General features: G+C 47.2%; 1 protein-coding gene across 1 annotated transcript; it reads left to right on the top strand.

Annotated features, from left to right (window-relative positions):
• The first annotated feature begins 518 nt into the window (after positions 1-518).
• On the top strand, positions 519-19,207 carry DNASE1L3 (deoxyribonuclease 1L3). The gene is made up of 8 exons (XM_081160781.1): positions 519-823; positions 5,092-5,180; positions 8,377-8,463; positions 9,062-9,174; positions 11,663-11,775; positions 14,737-14,894; positions 17,491-17,587; positions 17,891-19,207. Exons 1-8 carry the CDS (start codon positions 686-688, stop codon positions 18,005-18,007), a joined length of 912 nt encoding a protein of 303 aa, XP_081016907.1. The 5' UTR covers positions 519-685; the 3' UTR covers positions 18,008-19,207.
• Positions 19,208-22,448: the final 3,241 nt, after the last annotated feature.

A 22,448-nucleotide genomic window follows, 5' to 3' on the forward strand; every position in this document is an offset into this window, starting at 1 on the left:
AACCAGCTCTTTGTCCTTAAAGTCCAAGGATATGTCACTGACTGATTCTAGCAGACCAGCGCTTGCTAGCCCTGGCAACACACTTCCAGCATTTGGCATTCAAACTAGACTTGACCTTAATTATGCCCATCAGAGTGGTTACAGAATCAGAGCCTGGATGTGTCAAGGGACAGCTGGCTGCCAAATCCCAATGAGGGCAGAAAACACAGCAGAATTTCCCACTGCCCCTGCCTCACTGTCCCCCCAAAGAAGGCTCCATCACCCCAGGTGCCCTCTGGGGTAGACCACTTCCAAGTTTATCAGATTTTAAGAAAAGGCATATGGCGTTTTGTGACCACAGGAGAGATGGCCAGATGTCACAGCTGGCTCCCAGATGTCACAGCTGGCTCCCAGTGCCTTTGCAGGGGATGGTGCCTAAATTAGGCAGGCCAATTTTCTCACCAGAGTGACAAAAACAGGGGATCCTAAGAAACTAGCTCATTTCCTTAATTTCCTTGGGAATGAAACCCATGATCTTCAGTTCGTCACAGAAGTGAAAGTAGCAACTAGGAATCCAGTAATTCCTGTTATCTGCAAGCTTTATAAGGCAGCTGAGTGAGGAGGTGGCCTAAAGAGGTGGCTGGGCGCCTGCAGGCCAAACACTGCTGTCCTCGAGCTGAGCCCTGAATCCAGGAGCAGTGCCAGGATGTCTCTGCCGCTGGCCGCCCTGCTGCTGCTCCTCTCCATAGACGGCGCCCTGGCCCTCAGGGTCTGCTCTTTTAACGTGCAGTCCTTTGGGGAAACCAAGAGGGAAAACCAGAAGGTCATGGATGTCATCGTGAAGGTGAGCCCCTTTCCTGTCCGAGGGTCGACGGACACCCCTCACATCCTCTCTACTGCTCCCAGACTTAGAGAGACTTGGGAGGAATTGAACTAAAGTTAGTTCCTTGGGTGAAGGTAGCAGCTGGCTTGGAATTTTGTAACAATAGCAACAGCAACAATTATAATAGTCACTTCACCTCTCTTGTCATCATCTTAAAATGGGGGTAATAACGGTACCTCCCTGTAGGACTGTTTCTTAGCTGTTTTTTTTCTTTTTAATTTTATTTATTGACAGAGAGAGATGGGGGAGAGAGAGAGAAACATCAACTTGCTGTTCCACTTATTTATGCATTCGTTGGTTGATTCTTGTGTGTGCCCTGACCAGGGATCGAACCTGAAATCTTGGCGTAGCGGGACGGTGCTCTAACCAAAGAGCTACCCAGTCAGGGCCATGTAGGACTGCTCTGAGGGACACATGAGCTGATAGGTGTAAAGCTCCGAAAGCAGTACCATTGCTGCTGGCTCGTAGCAAGCTCAGGTAAGGGTTGGCTACTATTATAATTCTTATTACCATTTATTGAATGCCATGTCAGGCATTATAAAAACAAGATTTCACTTAATAACCCTTAGGAAGGAGGAGATGACGAACATGAAAGGTGAAGTAACATCGCACAGCTTGTGGGTGGGTGGGAGGCCAGCCCAGCCTGGTCTTTTAACCATCAATGCAGCACAGATTTTCACTTGCTTTCCTCCTCCCTCCCTTTTCTCTCCCCCTCCCCTTCTTTCTCTCTTCCTCCTGCCTTCCCCCCATCCCATCTCCCTTGTCCCAGCTCCCAATTCTAATCTTTTTCTCCACTTAGATAAGACTTTTCTTTTTTTAATATGTCTTTATTGATTTCAGAGAGAGGAAGGGAGAGGGAGAGAGAGAGAGAGAGACATCAATGATGAGAGCGTCATTGATCGGCTGCCTCCTGCACGCCGCCACCTGGGGATCGAGTCCGCAGCCCGAGCATGTGCCCTGACGGGGAACTGAACCGTGATCTCCTGGATCCTAGGTCGATGCTCAAGCCCTGAGCCACGCCCGACTGGGCGATAAGACTTTTTCTGGCTAATATAACCAATGCCTGGGAACTCTGCCCACAATTTTCTGGCGTCTGTTGACTCTCTATTTTATTTTTCATGCTAGTTGCTGAAAACTTTCCCAGGACTCTGACTGGGTGTTATTACCTTAGAAATCTCGAAAGGCACCATGGTATAGTGGGAATGCCAGGAGCCTGGCTTCAGATCCCACTGGGCAGCAGGGTGAGTGAGCTTGAGAAGTAAGTCCCTTCTGCTCCCTGAGCCTCCAGGGTTTTTCAGTAACACGGGCCTTACACAACCTGTAGCACAAGGTGAGTAAGGCGACAAGACAGGTGATCTTCACAAACCGGAGCTGCTACTGCTGCTATTAGGCAAAGAGGGTTAGAGTCAGGACTGGGATGCTCTATTGTAGCACAGATGGTCCTTTCAGACCTGGTTGTCCCTGCCCTTTGGATGGTACCCAAGGCCTTCTAATATTGTTCAGCCAGGACAGCCATGCCAAGCCTTTGGGAACCGTGACTCCCTGGCTCAATTGGAAACTCTGACATGCGAGGAAACTATTTTCCCCATTTCCTCATGGAGGAGGGCCCCTGGAACCTGGGAACCTACTGAATTCCTGTCAGCCTCCTCACTTTTTCCACCCAGAAAATGTCATCGCAGTCTCAAGAGAATGACATTTTGTTCTTTGGTGATTCCACTGAGGGGGACCTATAGTCAGCACCTCCCTTAAGTCACTGTGTCCTAGAGGGCTGACTGATGGACAGCCCATCACACCAGACACCAGGCATGTCTGAAGTCTTTGTCAAGGCCCCTGACCTTCCCCACCATTGCAAAACCATCCTGTAAACAGAAGCCTTTGAAAAACAGAGCCACCCAGAGCACTTACAGTGAGACTCAAATCCCAGCACTCAGGATAATATTTACAGGGCCCCTTGTCTGAGCACCTACTATAGGCCAGGAATGTCATATTTTTATTTAATACTGTGATGTGGGTGGCATTGCCCTCACTGTATTACTGAGACTCAGAATGGTGAAGTTACTTATTCAGGCTTCCATCGCTAATAAGAGAAAGGACCAGGTTCGAATCCAACCATATAACTCAACCATGTAAGTGGAAATGCCTTTTCCACTCTTCCTCACTGGATTTATCACTTCGGAGATGAGCCCAGGGTCAAGCTGTTGTCATTACGACCTTCATTGGAGACCCTGGGGAGTGCTGGAGGCCTGCCTTCTCCGTTTTGGGTTTGCTGGCCGGCATCATGGACAGTTTTCCAGATGCCAAATCCTGCCTAGGAAAGGGAGGCTACCTCTGTCTGTGTTCTTAGTTTGTTCCTTTAAAGAGTAGAACTTGTTCTTTCAACAGACACTGATTGAAGGTAGGCCATGTGCCAGATGCTCCAAAGTGCTGGGAGTGAACCAGTGGGTGTGGGAGGAGCTCCTCGGAGCTTCCAGCACACGATCATTTGATTTAGGAGTGCTAACTGTCCTGGGCCCTGAATATCCTGCATCCGAGTTCAACCCCTTTGTTTAGCAGACCCCTTTTACAGATGAGGCAACTGGTGTTCAGAGAAGTCAGTTGCCCAAGGTCATGGAGCAGAACTGAGGCCTGACTGACCCTACCTGGGCTCTTCCCCACCATGCTGGCTGCTCCCTGGTTAGAGGCCTGAAAGAGGCTTTCGTAGGCCACTCTCTGCCCCAGATTTTTCTGCAGTTCTCCAGACTGCCCATCCTCCTCTCCCCAGGCCACTCAACCCCTGCTGGGATTCCCTCACCAGGAGCCCTGCACTGTCCCCAATCCCCTCCCCTCTGTGAACAGAGTCAGGAAAATGTCACTGAGTTTCAGGTCTGGGAAGGCCTTCGGGGACCCTCCTCCTTGGACCCTCCTTCTGAGGAAATGAAGCCAGGGGAAATTTATTTTTCTTTGTGTGAAATAGATTTTTCTGGCCTGCAATTGGGGCGGGCAGAAAAAATGTGTCGTGAATGAATTTGAAAACTGACTAATGTGGGGGAAACACAATGTAATACTAGGTTTTAAAAAAAAGAAAAACTGTATGATAAATATTGCCCTTGTTTGCTGAGCATCTGTTCTGTGCTTGTGGACTTGACTGAGAATTTTATACCCATTATGTTATTTAATCACTATGAGGGGGCAATAGTCCCAGTTCACAGGTAAAGGATCTGGCAGTTCAGGGAGCTTAAGTGGCTTGCTCAAGGTCATACAGCTGGTGAGTACTAGAGTCAAGACATGAATCCAAGGCCATTTGACTCAGAGTCCATACTTTGAACCAATGGGCTAGTCATTTTGATGCCAATTTTGTAAATAGATACAATGTAGAAATCATATGGAAAAGGAGCTTCTCCTGCATTCTTTGTCCACTGAGCTCCTTCTCACCTTTCAGCCTTCAAATGCCCTCTCCTCCTTGGAGCTTTCCTTGATGTCTGGGCCAAAGGAATGAACTATTCCTCAATATTCCATTCCTATAGCTGTGACTTGTTCAGCACAAATTTCATGTCCCTCTCATTGTGGCTAGTTATTTCCATTTGTCCCTCTCACTAGACTATCAATCTTTCAAGGCAGGGGCTGTGTTTTAACAGTTTAACATGGTGGCCTTTACAGTCACACAGACCTGAGTTCAAATCCTGACTCCACTACCTCTCCTGGCTGTGTGCCTTTCAGCTAGTCAGTCACTCAGTCACTCTGAGCCTGGTTTCCTCCCATGCTTCACAGACTAATAGTCATCTCATAGGGTTGGTGAGACTCAATGTAGGCTCACAATAAATATCCGCTCTTATCATTATTATTATTATAATTATACCTCAGTGTCCAGCCTGGTACTTTTCATGTACTAAGGGCTTAATAAATATTTATTATTATTATTGTAATTATTCAAGCAAAGCCAAGAGGTAGGAAGTTGGGTATGGATGATGGGCCTTGGATTTGGATTGCCAAGGTTCACATTCTGCCTCAGCCACTTGCTGGGTGACTCGGGACACTTTCCTCACTTTCTTGGAGCCTCAGGCTCCTTGTCTTTAAAATGGACATGGAAATAGCACCTGTCTCAGGAAGTCCTTCATTTATTTTAGATAAGAATTTAATTAATTTAACGAAGCACCTAATTTGATACTTAAAACATAGTAAGTGCCCCCAAAGGGTTTTTCATTATTTGTAGTAAGTGCCCTCAAACCTCTGGGAATCCTCTCTCTCTGCAGGTCATCAAACGCTGCGACATCATACTCTTGATGGAAATCAAGGACAGCTCCAACCAGATCTGTCCCACGCTGATGGAGAGGCTGAATGGGTAAAGATGGGGCCCTAGACCCTCGGTGGGTTCAAGGTCAAGTGCAAGGACACCTGAAAAGCCCCAGGGAACTAAACTTAGTGTGAGAGCAAGCACTCACTGACCATCAGTTCACATGGCCAGTGCTGCCTGACTTTCCAACTCCTTTAGCCACCAACCTAAGAATTTTCAACCGGCTAGTTTCAATATGACAAAACAAAATAAGGGAAGCGAAGGAAGAGCCAGGACAGAGAGAGAAATGAAAGAAACAGACAAGAGTCTGAGCTGAGAAGTACTCTTATCAAGAAAGATTGAGTGTCAGTAGGAAATTATGAAATGCCCACAGGCTAGAATATTATGTAGCTATTATAAATCAAGTTTGCCACAGGACAGGTTAGACCTAAACAGTCCAGCATGGGAAGGTGGCTGCAACTGAAAAAAACAAGTTCAGAATTGTAGGTAGAGTAACCCAGTTTACTAATCATATCACATTATACAGGAATACGAGTATGTTTGAGTTTGCATGGGCATAGAAGAAAGACTGGAAGGATATGCTCCAAACTGTCAATAGCAGTTACTTTGGGGGGCTGCAGGCTGTGATTGGAGGGTCATTGTGTAGGGGGTCAGTGAAAGAATGGGGAACACTTGCTTTTTATTTTATATATTTTTGTATGATTTGAATATTTTACAAAAAAACCAGAATTGATTTTATAAGTTAAAAATTATAAAAAATAATGTCCTCAAATAGTTTTAAGTGACATTGGGTTATATTTATAATTTATATTCTTTTCTAAAGAATAATCAGCAGACCCACCCACCTGAAAATCACCCGAGAGTGAGTTAAAAGTGCGTCTTCCATAGCCTCAGGACTATTGATGAGAATTTCTGTGAGAGGGGAATCTTTATTGTAATAAGCTTCCCAGGTGATTCTGATGCATCCTGGTTTTTTAAAATGTCTAATATAATGTTTCTCTTATAAGTACATGATAAGATTAAACAATAAACTCAAGTATACAAAAGGCGCCAAGTAGTTAAATTATGTAAAAAAAAGAAAAGAAAAGAAAACAAAAAACATCTAAAAGATTCAAAAGCAGTGGACCAAAATGTTGATAGTGGCTACCTTAGAGTACAAATTTATAAGGAATTTAAATGTGATTTCTTTCTATATATTTTCTCTATTTTCCAAATTTTTCTACAATGAGAATGTTATGCTGCCCTTCCTGTTTCCTTGTGAACTACTTTAAACACTTCAAAACACCAAGAAAATGAAAACAAACAGCCATGTAGCCGCCACCCAGATTGAGCAACAGTATATCTGGCCATTGTTACCCTTCTGTAGTCAGGAGAGCTCACAGTGTGTGTTGGAACTGAATGGTCAGTCCAGGAGGAACAGCGCTGGCCGCTCTCCTGGGCTGGCCCCACCCCTCCCTGGGCCTCAGTTTCTCATCTCAAAATACAAGGCTGGAGCTGAGCTTTTGAATCCCCCTCAGGTCTGCTGGTTTTGGATCTGATCTTTGACAGTGGAAGAGGGCGGGTGGCACAGGGTTGAGGCTCCTGTGCTCAGCTCAGACACTTGGGTTTGGATCCTGCTCCTGCCATGACCTCAAGCAAGTTACCAACCTCCTTTCCCTGTCTCTTAAGTGGGGCTAACAATAGAATCCACCTTCCTGGGATGTGGTGGTAATTAAATCATGCATGTAATTAAATCATGTGTGTGCCTGGCACGAAGGAGTGTGTGTCTGTTACTAGTAAAAGGAAGAGAGTTATAGTAGCAGATGATGGTCCAAGGGGCCACAGGAAACAGCTGCCATCAGTACCCTGACTACGGGCCAGGCATCCTGCTAATTCATTTATAACCTTGTGGGGTAGAACTGTGACTATTTCCCCTATAGCTGAGGGAACTGAGGCACAGAGAAGAGGGACTGGCCCAAGGTCACCCAACCATTAAACAGCTGAACCTACTTTTGAACCTGGGACATGTCTGACTCCAAAACCAGTGCACCATCCTGAGCTCCCTCAGTTGTCCTTGGAGTGGCTCTGGTCAATTTTCAGAAGTAGAGGGGACTGAGAGGACAGGGGTCTTCAGGCATCTCCCTCAGTCAGTCTGGAGCAAGTCCTTCTGCCTCCAGTGGTCTCATTTCCCCCAACCTTCCTAGACTGTCCTATGGACCCCAGGCAGAGCCAGGCCTGTTTGTCCCCTTTCCCACGTAAACGAGGGGGGACCTTACTCAGTTCACAGCTGAGTCATTTCTAACAGTTTGCCGACCCAGGATTTAGCAGTCCAGAATCAGATGAGGGCCAGCCCTCCCAGACTTGAAGGCTGGAGGAATCCATTGTCCACACTCCTGGGGCCCCAATGGCCAATCTGCCTTAGAATATCCAGCTAAAGCCCCAGGAATTTCTGTAGGATCTAAGTTGGCCCCTAAACATCCTTTCTGCTTTTTGCCTTGGCTTAGACCTGCCCTAGATTTCTCTGTGGCCAGATGGAGTGAAACCAGGTCAGGCTCTGCCCAGGGTGGAGTTATCAGCAGGTTTGGCAAATGCACTGAGAGTCAGGTTTCTCTGGGATAGGTGAGGGTGAGGGTCCATGGGACTTCATGGCTATATCCCTAGTGCCCAGAACATAAACAATAGCTGATTGGAAATTACAGTTCTGGTCTTGTGAGAAAATGCCTGGGGGTTTTCAGAGTAAAAGAGAATTACCAACAAAAATGTGACTAAGGATCCTGCTTACCAACAAAAATGTGACTAAGGATATGACACATGCTCAGTGGTGCATGGGTAGGGTGGCCTGGTAAGGTTGCTCCACCAGGAAGCCTGAGCTGCAGCCCCAGCCACAGGCAGAGTGGGGTTGGGGCTGATTCTGGCCTGAAGCTTCTATGGTCTCAATGCTCTCCCACAGGTACAGGCTAAAACATGTGGATTTGGGGGTGAGTAGGATCTGGATTCTGATCCCAGCTTTGAACCTGCAAACTATAAAAATGGGATGACTATAATATCCCCCTATAAGGACAAGAAATAATGGCTATAAAGATCCTGGCAGATGTCACATTTCCAATCAATGGTGGCTCTTCTTATTAGATTTGAAGGTTATGAAAATCGTAGCCCTTCTATGTGATGCCATTGGAGATATGGAGGCAGACTGGAGGGAGGAGAACCTTGCAGGCGGGGAATGTTTTTCTTTTAAGATGCAATGAAAAATCTTTATGTTTTCTAGAAATTCAAGAGACACAACATACAACTGTGTGATTAGCTCTCGGCTCGGAAGAAAGACATATAAAGAACAGTATGCCTTTCTCTATAAGTAAGTGGAATCTATGCTCCCTGGAGCATGGTTCATATATAAATGGTGGCTATGAATGAACCAAAATGCATATCTTTTCTTCAAAACCATATTTTGATCTCTAACCAGTTCTTAATATTGATCAAAGTAATTCCAATTGAAATGGGGACTGGTGCAAAGTATTAACACTTCAAACTAGAAAACACGAACAGCTTTCTAACACCTCACTTGTTGGTTGACTCAGTGGGTCCTGGTCAAGGGGTTCAGGGTTTCTTCATTCTTCATAGTCAAGTCCTGGCCCAGGGATGGAAACATGAGTTGCCTGGCATAGCTGGCTCCAGAACTTCACATTCTGACCCTCTTCCTACTACTAATTTGTTTTAAGTCTGAGCATTAACTGGGGTGCCCCAGATAACTAGTACTGCTCAGACCTTTGCCTCCCAAAGGGCCTTGGCTACTCAGAAGAGCTGACTGAGCCTTGTTCTCAGGCAAAATATCCCTTCCAGCTCTCGAGGCCACTCGGGAGGATAGGGAAGCTGTGGGAACCTGCATTACTGCTTCTTGAAGGAAGTGAGAAGACAGCTGACTCAGCTGGTTGGGCTTCTTTCTTCTTTTCTAGGGAAAAGCTAGTGTCTGTGAAGAAAAGATACCTCTACCATGACGATCAGGCTGGAGACGGAGATGTATTTTCCAGGGAGCCCTTTGTGGTCTGGTTCCAGTCACCCTACACCAGTGAGACCCACACCCCCCCTCTTGTCCACAGTCCCCCTAGTGATCCCAAGAATGGGCAACAGCCCTGAGTATGAGCTGCAGGCCCGGGTTTATGCAGCATCTCTGGGGGGCTTTAGGCTTGATGGAGAAGGCCGTTAAGAATGTCTAATACCTGAATGTAGAGAATGCTGTGTAGTTTGGTGGCAATAGGTTGGCTTCTCAGAATGCCATGACTCAGGATCTTCCCAGCTTGGAGCCCACCTTCTGGAACCAATGATAACTCCACTGTGTTGGAGCATTTAGGCTGATAAGAATTATTTATCATAATTCCTCAGTCCTAATCAAATACAACCATCCTTCATTTTAAGAAATCCCAGTGATGGTCAGCAAAGATGAACCCCCCAACCTAGGGTCTCCCTCTCCCTCCAGTAACTACATAGAAGTCTCCTCCACAGACTGGGGTAGAGAGGAAATCCAAATGATTGCACCCTGGACTCTAACAACAATAGTACTTGTATTAGCCACTAACAATTATTGATCATTGATTAGTGCCAGGCTCCTATACTCCTTGCAACGACCCTATGACATAGGAACTAGGATTGTCTCCATTTTACATTTGAGGAAACTGAGGTTCAAAAAGGTGGAGTCACTGCTTCAAGTCCACCCAGCAGCTATTGAAGTGGATGAGCCAGGGTTGTAACCCAAGTCACCATCTCAGGAGATCATGCTCTTAACCACTATGTGACACTCAATGGAAAGTCAAGAATTAGTTTGGTTTGCCATTTGGAGCTGTATAGAAGCAATTTTTTTTTTTAGTAATACTATGTGTCAGGCTCTGTCCCAGGTACCAGACAAGACAGACAAGGTCCCTGCTCTCGTGAAGTTATGTTTTAGTAGGGGAGACAGATATTGACCAAACAAATATATGCAGAGCTATAAGTGTGCACATCTATAACTACAAATATCAACACCCTGAACTAGTTCTGCCCTGGGTCAATGACCTCAGAGGCAGAGTGCTGACAAACATAGGAGACTGGGAGAAAGTTCCTGGTAGGGAAAGAGAAGGGAGTGGGGCGATCAAGGGCAAGAAGTGCCCTTTGTCACGTACACGATTCACACTCGGCTGACCAAGGCAGTGTTCAGAGCACCCCACACCCCTTTACTGACTATTTTTTCTCCTAGTGAGTCCTCAGCCTTTGTGAGTTGCTAACCAACCTGTCTGTATTGAGCTTCCACACTTCCACTTTTCTCTACCCCTTTCCCTCTCCCTTGGGATGGCACCTCAGCCGCGTCCTATTTAGTTTTCTCTCTTGTTCGAGGAAAGCTCCTTATGTCCTCTCTATCTGGAATTAAAGACAAAGGAGTAAGCTATTCATATATCTTTTCATTCAGTCAATCAGTCAACAAACATTTTGAGCATCTCCAGTGTGCCAGGCACTGTGCTAGATGCTGGAGCCAAGGAGGTGAATGGGACAGATGAGCCTGCCCTCACAGCACTGGGCAGTTCCAGTGGGACCAGCAAAGTAAAGCCAATAATTTCAGAGCATGAAGGACCTAAGCAAGATGCATCGACCAGCAGGGTGAGGGGCCCACCTTAGATGGGGGTGGGGGAACCAGGGAAGGCCCCTGGGAGGTGACATTAGGCTGTGACCTGGAGAAATCAAGTCAGAGAGGACTGGGGGAAGGGCATTCCAGAGGGAGGGCCCAGCGAACACACAAGTGCAGAGGTGGGAAAGGGGTTGGGGTGCAGGGGGACAAGAGGAAGGTGCAATGGAGGCGTGAGGAGGAGAGCGGGGGTTGAGGCTGCTGGATCTGTGTCCTGGAGACAGGCTGCCAGGTCTGAGTCTTGGCTCCCCACTGTGTGATCACCCACCAGCACCCAGCTTGGAGTAGGAGTGGGGGACCCAGGCACAGAACGAGGGGAAGCCCAGGCCGAGGTATTCAGAACACAGCCCCTGCTGCTAGCAAGCGGGCAAGGCGGGTTCGAGGCTCGCCCACACCCCCCTCAGCTCTCTCAGTCCCTCCTGGTGGCCGCCGGTTTTTCGGTACTCCACGAAAATCTGCTTTGTTTTTTAAATAACATTTTGGGGCTTTTTCCCCCTGATTACAAAGGGAGTATAAATTGACATGCTTCAATTTTTTTTCATTAGGAAAAAAAATCCTTAGTATAAAAGCCAAACAAGCTTATTATTTTTAAAAAAGAAAAAAATACAGTTTTTCAAACTATGAGAAAATAGAAACACCCACAAGGCCAGCAAGGAACACTGTCTACCAGCTTTTCCTTAGCAGGGAAGGGCGAGTGGGAGAGGAGAGGCTTTCATGTACCGCAAATAGCTGCTCATGATCCTAAGACCGTTCACATCGCAGCCACCAGCTGGGCCCTGGGGAAACGGGGCCACCCAGCTGACACGGCCCATGCCTTCTGGGAGGACAGCCCATGTCCCTTGAGCCTTGTTCCTGGGGCCTTGCCAGGGGAAGTGCGTGACCTCTCCCTCTTTCCTGCTCCCAGCTGTCAAGGACTTCGTGATCGTCCCCCTGCACACCACTCCCGAGGCATCCGTTAAAGAGATTGATGAGCTGGTCGATGTCTACGAGGATGTGAAACGCCGTTGGAAGGCAGAGGTGACCGCCCCCCCCCCCATGTCTGTTGAATTCCCGTCTAGCAGGGACAGTCTGGGCCTGGAGAGGGATGAGTGACTCCGGGAGAGTGAGGAGGACAGAGCATGTGCAGACCCCACCGCTTTCCAGCTTCACTTTAGGCCTTTCCTCAGCCCTAAGCACCCTCCTTGCTCGGTCTGCCTGAGCACCGTCCGTGTGGGTCCTGGGAGTCACACCCGGCTCCGCTGACAATGCTGCCAACGCCAGCTGGCGCCGGGCACTGTGCTGAGGCTGGACGTGGGCGAGTTTATTACATTCTCTCAATAACCCCACGAGACAGCTACTTATATCACTGCGAACAGTGACACACAGAGGTCAGGGCTCTTTCAGATGCAAGTAACAGAATCTCAAACTGGCTCGTGAAAAGGAGAAGCAGTCTATTGGTTCTTGTAACTAGACTGTCCAGGAGCGGTTTGGGCAAAGCTGATCCAGGGCTCGGACAGAGTAGCCAGGCCTTGGCTTCTTTCCACCTCCTGGTGCTCCTTCCCTCTGGGTGGGCTCCGTTCTCAGGCTGGCTCTACCCTTGGGGGGGTGAGATAGCCACCAGCAGCTTCTAGACCAAATGACAAATTTTCTTTCCTACAATGCAGCAAATAGCCTGGGATTGAGTCTTATTGGCTCTGATTGGGTCTTAGTTCAGGCATTTGTCCACCCCTGAACTAATCACTGTGATCAGGGGGTTGAGATGCTCTGACTGGCTGAGTCTGTGTCAGCTCCACCCCAGCCTCATGGACTGCGGGAAGGAGGGTGGTGGGTTCCCAAACCAGGGGTGCTGTTCTCACAGAAGGGGAGTACATCTACCATGCTAAGCCTCAATCGTTCCCTCATCTGGAAAACAGGGATGCACCGCCTGTGGCTCTGAGGGTCTGTGAAGGTGCTTGGCAAGTATGGAAGTGCTCTAGACAGCTCTTCTGCAAACCTTTCCTCCTTTTGGGGTGTGACTCCACTGGTCCCCCGTCCCCCTCAGTTCCACTGCAGAAAGTGCAAAGTGAGTTGAGTAAAGTGTGGACTGAGAGCTGGGGCATGGAGAACACAGCGGGTGTGTTTCATTGCTTATCTGTAAAGAGCAGGTCAAGAAAAAGGCTCATTCATTCATTAAACAAGAATTTATTGAGCGGCACAAAAATGAACTAGAAGGGAAGCTCATGCTGAAAAGCCTTCAGTGAGGCAGATTGGGGTTCAAGTCTTGATTTCACCACTTGAACCTCGCAGCTGAGTGGTGTAGAGCAGGCCCTCTATCCTGATCCCACAGGGGCTAATGATCCTTCTACCTCCTAGTGTTTGTGAGATTGAAATGAAACTTTATAAAATACTTAAAGCTGGATTTGGCACACAGTGAGTGTTCAGTAAACCGTGCCAGAAGCTGGTAGTCACTGGGGTTAAGGATGACATCCTGTCCTCAACTTCACACCCATCAGTCTTGGAGAAAACCATGGTCACTGAGGTCAAAATAAAATGTTTTTGAAGAAAACTCTGAAGTCAGCAACAGCCCCAAACAACAGCACAAACAAGGAAATCTGACACTTCCTGTGGATTGAGGAATATTAAAATTCTATTCCAAGAGCCCTGCAGGGAAAAACACTTCCAAGATAGGATGGTTCTGTTGGTGACCTAAGTTCCCACTTCCCCAACAGACAGAATTTCCACAGGAATAAATGTTCAACTTCAGGACAATAGGAGAGAGAGGGCTGTGCCCAAGCTGTCACCCCACCCAAGTTCGTTTTTCCTGTTTGGAAACAAAAGGTGTTCATTCATTCATACGTTTGACCTAGAGACAAAAGATGTGAGGGAATAAATTAGCTGGCTTCTTTTATCCCCACCTAATTCTGCATGCTGAATTATAGAGACGTGGTGACTAAGAACCGGAGGGAGCAGCTACAGCAAACCCCCCTTCCTGTTAAGAACACCTTCCCTTGTACACACCCACCTGTCAAATACTCATCAAAACTGACTCACTTTTATTTTTTTTATTTTTTTCATTTTGTAATGACAATTCATTATTTATGATCTCACATACCTTCATGTGGATCAGGAATCCAGGAGCCACCTGACTAAGTGGTTCTGGCTTATGCTTTCTCATGAGGCTGTGCGGTCTGTCAGCGGCCAGCTGGGATTTCAGCCTCTGAAGGCTGGAATGGGGCTGGACCCCTCACTTCCAAGCTGGCTCATTTGCATGGTTAGCAAACTGGTGCTGCCTAGAGGCCTCAGCCCTCTCCCTGTGGGTCCCTCCATGGAGAGTGGGCTTCCTCACATATTGGTGTCTGGTTTCTAAAGATGGACCTCCCGGCAGCTCTTCTGGGTGGGGGGTGCCCTTTCCACACAACTCTCCCTTCTGATTCTGGAAGCAGCTCTCTCCCGCCTCCCTCTAGGCTTACAGTCCCACTATGTGACTCAATTTTAAAAAGCAAAAATAAATTAAGAAAGACTCTATATTAGTTTGCCAGGGCTGCCATAGCAAAGTACCAAAGACTAGGTGGTTTAAGCAACACAAATTTATTTCCTCACAGTTCTGGAGGCTGGATGATCAAGATCAAGGTATCGGCAGGGTTGGCTTCTCCTGAGGCCTCTCCCTTTGGTCTTCTCTCAGTGTCTCTCTGTGTCCTAATCTTCTCTTTTTATTTTATTTATTTATTTTCTAATCTTCTATTTTTATGAGGACACCAGTCACACTGGATTAGGGTCCACCCATAAAATCTCATTTTATCTTAATTACCTCTTTAAAGGTCCTCTCTCCAAATACAGGCACATTTTAAGGTACTGGGGTTAGGATTTCAAAATATGAATTTGAGAGGGACACAATTTAGCCCATAACAGAACTCATAATTTACTGGGCATGGGGGAGGGAGTCATTACTAGCAGTTCTGAATGAAAGAGTTTGGCAGCAATGCCCAGCAGGTGACTAATGCTCCAAATCATGTCTTTCAGAATTTCATTTTCATGGGCGACTTCAATGCAGGTTGCAGCTATGTCCCCAAGAAGGCCTGGAACAACATCCGCCTGAGGACAGACATCAAGTTCATTTGGCTGATTGGGGACCAAGAAGACACCACTGTCAAGATGAGCACCAACTGTGCATATGACAGGTGGGAGGCATCTGCCAGAGGCTACGAGCCCATACAGTGCTTAGTATGCATTAGAAAGGCGCAGCCCCCTCTGGTCAGATGAAGCATTTGGCTTGGAGAGCAGAGTCAGGGTTCAGGCCTCTCCACCTAGTGCTTTGTGCAGTATACAAACTGCATGACTGGGCACCATAGTTCAGCAGTAACAAGCATGGGCTTTGGTGTCAGGCCTGGATTCAAATCCTCACTCTACCACTTAATCTGTGACTAAGAGACGTGTGCCTTTGTCTTCTCACCTATAAAATGAAGATTAGAGTAGTGCCTCACTCATAGACATATGATGAGAATTAAATGAATTAACTTATGTAAACCTTACAACACAATGCCTGCCATATGATAAGTGCTCAGTACATTCGTTGCTGTTAATTATTCCATCACAAAGTCAGGCCACAGTTCACTCATTCAATCCCCTGTCATTAGGCATTAGGTTATTATATTACCAAGGGTTAGTTATTTAAACATTTCTGATTCTATATATGAATTTGATGCATATATTTATGATTTCCTTAAGGTAAAACTTAAAAAAATGAGACCAGTTCGAGCAAGGGTATATACACTTCTAGAGCTTTTGCTGCACACTTCTGAATGGAAATACATACATTTAAACAATAGCATGCTCTTGTGTGTGTAAAGTCTCTTTGGGGATTTTCAACCAGCTTTCATCTTTGCTCCTTAAGTTGGGAGGGAGGTGGTGAGAGTGCCCAGAGCCTGTGAATGGTCACCCATACGAGGAACCACACACACGCAGCGAATCCCCTAGGAGCCTTGGCCCCACAGTGGCTTCCGTTCCCAGGGCTCAGCCTGCCGTGGAGAAAGCATGAGACGGTCATCTGCGGATCGACAATTGTTCTTACTTCTCTAGTTTTGTGGCTTTCATTTCTATCCCATGACTTCCTTTGTTCCTCTTGGAGCTTTCAGGACTGGTGTGTCCATTGCAAAAGCCATCATTCCAGCCCTCAAAAGTGGAAGCAGCCCCTAGCACTGGGGAAGGCAGAGTCAAGGTGGAAATTTCCAGGAGACTGAGCTCCCTGCAACCTCCTTCCATTTTGAGGGGCTGGCAGCAAAGTACATGCCAGTTGTGTGGCCTTGGGCACGAACCTTAAGTCCTTCTGTGGCCCTATTCTTCGCCCCTGGTAAACAAGAGGGAAGTGATGGAAAATGTCAAAGCAGAAGGACAGTGAATCACAGGGAAAGATGTTCACATTAGATGAGGTGGGGTGGGAGAACAGGTTAAAAAAGGTGTTTACTAGAACCCCAGTGTTATACATATGTATGCCAAAGGGTGGCATGTGATTTTCCCCCCCATTTTATTAACTTATTGGGGTGACACTGGTTAACAAAATTGTAGGCATTTCAGGTGCACAATTCCACAGTACACTATCTGTACACTGTATTGTGTGTTCACCACCCCACGTCAAGTCTATGTTTTCCTTAACGGCATGTATCTTTTGTGGTTTTTTAAAAGGTACATAAATGTTTTTGTTTTTGACTCAATGTCAGTCTTTTTTGTGTTCAAATAACGAGCACCTCCCGTGAGCTGGGCCGGCCCCCGGAGAGCTTAGCAGGATCAGCTGGCCCGCCCACACACATACCTAGCAATCAGAAATGAGGCAACCTTAACTATGTCATTCTTCACTCTGGGTCCAGAAGGATGGCTTTAAGAAACCTCCAACCACATGTGAAGAGTTTACTTGTGGATCACTTGTTAACTAGGTGATGTTGTTAGCTGGCACCAGAAACCAATCAGCTGGTCGGAATCAGGAAAAGCTCGGTGGATGGTCATGAACTGGCAGTCTGACTCATCTTGTCATTCTTTGGTCAGTCTGTTGGGGCCATGTAGACCCCAACTGCATCACCCCACTTGGTATCCATTACAGTCCATGTTTCCAAAACTCAGTTAAGTGCCATGTATCCATTTTTAGTCATCACTGCAAAGCAAGTGTACTATGGTTTTTCTCCATATTTGTCTTTAAATACATTTGTATCGTACTGACATAAATTATATTTAAAGGAAATATCATAAAACTAAGGTAAGAAAACAGCATCATTTGCCATAAATTAAAAATAACTATAAAAAGAATCCCAGTTCAAACTGAACTGTGCAAACTCTGCCTTAATTCTCTTGCCTATAGAATGCTTGGTGATTGCAGCCTGCTCTCTCTTGATCAAAATGGGAGCTTAGGGAGTATTAAAGACAAGCCAGCATCTTTCTTCATAACTGAATCAGGAAAAGTGAAAAATAATTACAAAGAAAACAATAATCTTAGAATGCAAGATATTGCTATGTGGTGTGTATCATATAAAATCTTCTTGCTATGTATCATATAAAGTCTTCTCTTCCACCACCAGGGCTACCTGCCCACACAGGGAAGCACTGTCCTGGTGCTCACAGGGCCACAGCAGGAGCTGATCCTATTTCCAGGTCTTAGGCACTTATCTTGAGGGTCACAATCCAGGTCCAGGCTGCTCAGTCAATTTCAGATGTCAAACATGGATCTTGATTTGATCTCAGAAATCAACAGGATAGGTTAACATGACTGTCTTCTGTCTTCTTCTATAGGATCGTGCTGAGAGGACAAGAGATCGTCAACTCTGTTGTTGCCAAATCAAGCGGCATCTTTGACTTCCAGAAAGCATATAAGTTAACCGAACAGGAGGTATGAGTGCCATCTTGTCTCTCTATGCCACTGTCCTGAGGAGATGGATTGGTGTCACCCTTTGAGGCCACCACTAGAGACAGAACATTGGGCCATTGGACCTTGAGTCTCAATGCCTATGATTCTGTGATTTGAGGACCTACCTAGATTTCTAATTGAGCTGGTCAGGGGATGATGCTTGCCAGTTGTGTTCTGTTGGGTGACTGTGGGCATTTCATCTTCTCTCCTGGAGCCTGAATTTGCTCATCGCTAAAATAAGAATGTCTCTTAATTCTCAAATTTATCTCCCCTTTTTCCTTACAGGCCCTGGATGTCAGTGACCACTTTCCTGTTGAATTCAAACTACAGCCTTCAGAAGTCTACACCAGCAGAAAAAAATATTTCTCTTCAAAGAAGAGAAATAAGGCCCGCCGCTCCTAGATACAGGGGCAGCATTTTATTAACCATTTCTTGCCTCTAAATAAAACAGCTCCAACAAGTAAGAACTGCTCCCTGCACTTAGGAAACAAGACTGATCCTACTGCTCTCATATTTCAACTTGAGTTTAATCTGACTTGAGCCAAACTGGATCTTTTATCCCACATGGGCTCTTACCTGCCCTGAATTGCCCGAGAGGTAACGGGGCCTTTGCGGCGCAAAGGGAGAATCTTCAGATCCAGAGCCAGAGCCCCTCCTGCTGTCCCCTGTCACACCCACTGCCCTGCAGCGTGGAGAGGCTGCAGGAGGAGGAAGAACATTAGTTTTCAGTCTTCACGAGGGATCCTGTTCCACGGGAAATGACCAGAAATGCCAAGGCCCCAGCTGCACCCCATGATTCGGGCAATTAACTGGGGAATCTGGCCCTCTTGCCTGAGGCTGGGCCACCATCACATCTCACAGGGATGAAGGATGGAGGCCTCTCCCGGCTGACCTTCCTGCCTCTGAACTGTCCTCCAGCTCAGCGGGCCGAGTAACCACCGGTGTCATCCTTTGAAATTTCATTCTCACCACAGGCCCTCATTCCCACCCCTGCTTATAAATCCCATCACCATTTGGAGGGAGCCCAGAGATTCTGGACACCCGAGAAGGTCTCTATACCTGGCGTATCGTGCCAGATTCCCCTTCATCCCACCTTGTACTTTATGCCCAGCAAGGCCGCCTCTTCCCTGCGCCCACGTGCCCTGTCCCATCCCACAGCCTGAGCCAGGTGCCCCAGCCCCCATCCCTATTGTAACATTCACCACATTGCATTTGTCACTAAGGCCACTATTTGGGCTCCTTGGGGGACCTAGTGGATCAAGGGCCCAGTTGGGTGCCAGGGACACAAGGATTTTATTATATTTCTGCAACCAGAGAGTGGCAGAGGGGTCCAGCAGCATGGCACCACAGTACCTGTGTCCTGTATGGTGACCACTTTCACTTGTTTTGTTTGTCTTTATATTGTTGCTTTGTTCAAGCAGTACATGAACATGACCAACTACATGAGCAGCACCAGAGAAAAAGCAGTGATAAGGGATGCCACCTCCTGCCCCTCCTTCCTGTCTCAGAAACAACCCCTCTTCAGCTATGGTTTCTGCCAGAGTCTGTACATAAATGGGCACCATGTGTAACCTTGAAAAATACAGATGATAGCATACTCTAGGCCTGGTCCCACTCTTTGCTTATTTCCCTTAATATATTAGGGACGGTGGGCTTTTTATATCAGAAAATTGACCACAAGCTTGATTTTTGAAATTTGCTAACATCCAAGGGAATTAAACCAGAAGGCCCTGCTTAAGCAGGGAAAACCATTTCCCCAAACATCCAGCTCACCTCAGAGGTCTTGCTGATGTAGACAGGGGAGGTGGCAAGGCTTCTGTCACCCCCTCATCTGGGAAGGGCTGCACCAGAAAACCAGTTTCTGAGGCCCCAAACGGTCAAGCTGGCAATGCACAAAGGAACTTATTTTGGAGGAGAGATGGTCCTTGTGCCCCAAAGGCCAGCATTGTGGCTGGCACAAGAGTCCTGTGCTGGTGGGGGAGGCAGAAGAAGTGGACCAGACACTAGCTGATCCCGCCCATGGCTCTGACTTGGTCCTGCCGCCCCAAGGCCTCCTCGGTGACAAGCCATCCCTCTGTCCCTGCCCAGAGCAGGTTACTGGAGCCTTGGCATCTGCCAGCTCTCAGTGTGGGCAAACTACTGGGCACAGGGGACAGAGTGGGGCTTCTGCTCACTGTTGCCCCGGGTCACCTGGCCTGGATGGAGCTCCCATGGCCCTTTGGGGGAGTGTGCCCTGGTTGCGTGCACTCTTTCAGTGCTGGCTTGGTTCAGAGGGTTTGAAACTGTGTGCACCAGAATCCCCGGGGACCTGTTACCAAGCTGATCTCCACCCCAGCCCCCAGAGTCTGTCTTGGGAGGTCTGGAACAGAGCCCAGGAGCCTGCCTATTTAACCAGCTTCCAGAGACTGAACCAGAGTTTTCTTTCATTAATTATTTACTGAAGTCTAGATTTGAACTCACTCCCCTAGCCCTCCTTAGCAAGAAGAGGTATATATGGTGGAGGGCACAGGCTCCTTTGGAGCCATACTAGCTGTGGGATGTCTAGCAGGCCACTTACCTTCCGTTTCCTTATGTATAAAATGGGGACCATAAGAGAATAACTTCATAGATGAAGTTTAAATAAGAGAATGCAGGTAGAACGCCCCGTGCCTGCCTCCACAAATGGTGGCTGGATTTTCATGAACAGGACTCGCTCCGTTGAAGGGCAGGCCAGTGTTTGGATGCATGTGGCTCTCATTTAATTATTTAGAATGAATGTTTGCCACCCACTCCCTTATTCTTCATCTCAGCAAGTATTTTGGCAAGTGAGCCTGGAGAAATGGAGACGCCCCTGCTTCCAGCCCTTATTTTCTCTTCCCCATCACATCCCTTTCCTGCCCCCCCATTTCCTTCATCCTGTCCCTGTGGGGTGGGGGTGAAGGGAGCATCTCTGTCAGCAGCCCTGGCTCCGGTCTTTCCCGTGGGTTGGAGAGGGAAGCGCAAAGGGCAGTTCCACGCCAGGAGAGGAAAGAGTGACCAACTGGAGGCCACATCCCTCCACCCAGCCAGGCGGGCACGTGGGAGAGCAGAGCCACTGAGAGGGGTCCACGCCTGTGTCGCTGCTGTATGTCCCCATCAGACCTTCCAGCCGGATGGTCCTGAAGGCGGAGGTCACAATGAGCCAGCAGCCCATGTCTCTTACCCACGGGTCACATCTTGAAGGAGGAGCAGGTACCCTGTGCCACAGGCCCCAGGCCCCAGGAACTCCAAGCTTTAGGATTCAGAGAAGCTACCAAAATGAAGTGAAACTAAGGGAATTGCAAGGATGTACACACACACACACACACACACACACACACACACACACACTCGATTCTTAGAGAAAATGAGTTGGGAAACAGTGAGTGCACTGAATGGAGCACTAGCTGAGTGATTGCTCGGTTCCCGTCTCCACGTAGGTGAGACAAAGCTGCAGACAGATGCCACTGGGCTTTGCAGGGCCAAGGGGAAAGGTGGCTGCCCTGGTCCAAGTCACAGGTTCTTGCTCAGTGATACCATAGCTTCCTCACCAGTTCCACCGCCTCCACTGATGCCCTCTATAGTCTGCTTTCCCAACAAACAGGGTGTGCTTCCTAAAATGCAAATTTTATCCTATCCCCCCCCCAACCTAAAACCCTCAATGGCTCCCCATTTCTCTCTGGATAAAGACTGAAGTCCTTACCATAACTTCCAAAGCCCTGTATTTCTTGGCTTTCACTTACCTTTCCAACTCCATTTTCAACCTTCTGTCTACTGTAGCCACACTGTTAATTCCTCCATTCCTCATGCTCTCCCAGCCTCCGGGCCTTTTCATGTGCTGCTCCCCCTCCTGGATCGCTCTTCTCCCCCGTTCACTTAGCAAACTTCCGCTCATTCCTCAAAACTCAGCTTAAACCCCGCTCAGTCAGGGCGGCTTTCTCTGACCCGCTCCCCCCGGTCTGTTTGGGGGCCCTCAGTTACATCTTCCCACGGCGCCCTGTATGGCTCCTTCTTAACACTCATTACACATGTAATTACAACCTACAACCCGGTGAGGGCAGAGTGGTGTCTTCTTAGTCACTGCTCAACAAATTTTTGTGGAATTCATTAAACTCAGGGGGCACTGCTGTGCCATGTTGGAGTAAAAGACAATAGCCTTTATCAAGAACCAAATGTTGGCAAATGGCTAATGCTTGATTTAAAAAATAAAATGCGAATTGAGGACAAAAAGGAAAGGTCTCTTGAAGTCGGGTCACTTAAGTTATCTTGCGATCATGTGTAAGTGTGTTTTATTAGTGTGAAACCTCTTACTGCGCAGTCATGTATCCACCACGCTGAGTATTGTGTGGGAAACTAAAATGTTAAAAACAGAGCCAGGCCCAAGTGCTGTTAATGGTGTGAAATCCTCATGTTTAAAAAAAAATTAAAATCGCAATAAGAACCAAATAGGGCTTTGTGCATGTTTTGGCAGCTGAAATTCTTTAAGGCTACAGATGGGTGACCCCTTAAATCATTCTTGTCTTTGATTACGGCACACAGGGAAAGGTTTCTCCTTTCACACTGCTTGTTAGGAGGGGGTGGGGGGAGAAGAGGGTTAGTTGCACAAATATTCATTCATTCATTCCGAAATGAATGAATAGCTGAGCAACAGCCACATGTATTGATTGTGCCCACTCACAACTGACAATGACATTGGACGTAGCTCCCTTATTTTCATCACTACATTTTTTTGAGCAGCTCTTATATTTTAATAGGTGCCAAGGGTACATTTTGCACTGAAATCTAAAGATGTTTTAAAAAACACTTTCCACAAAGACAGTCCTTTGTCATTACATTATTTGCCCAT

The sequence above is a fragment of the Miniopterus schreibersii genome (genome assembly GCF_964146895.1).
Source record: "Miniopterus schreibersii genome assembly, chromosome: 15".
Lineage (NCBI taxonomy): Eukaryota > Metazoa > Chordata > Mammalia > Chiroptera > Miniopteridae > Miniopterus > Miniopterus schreibersii.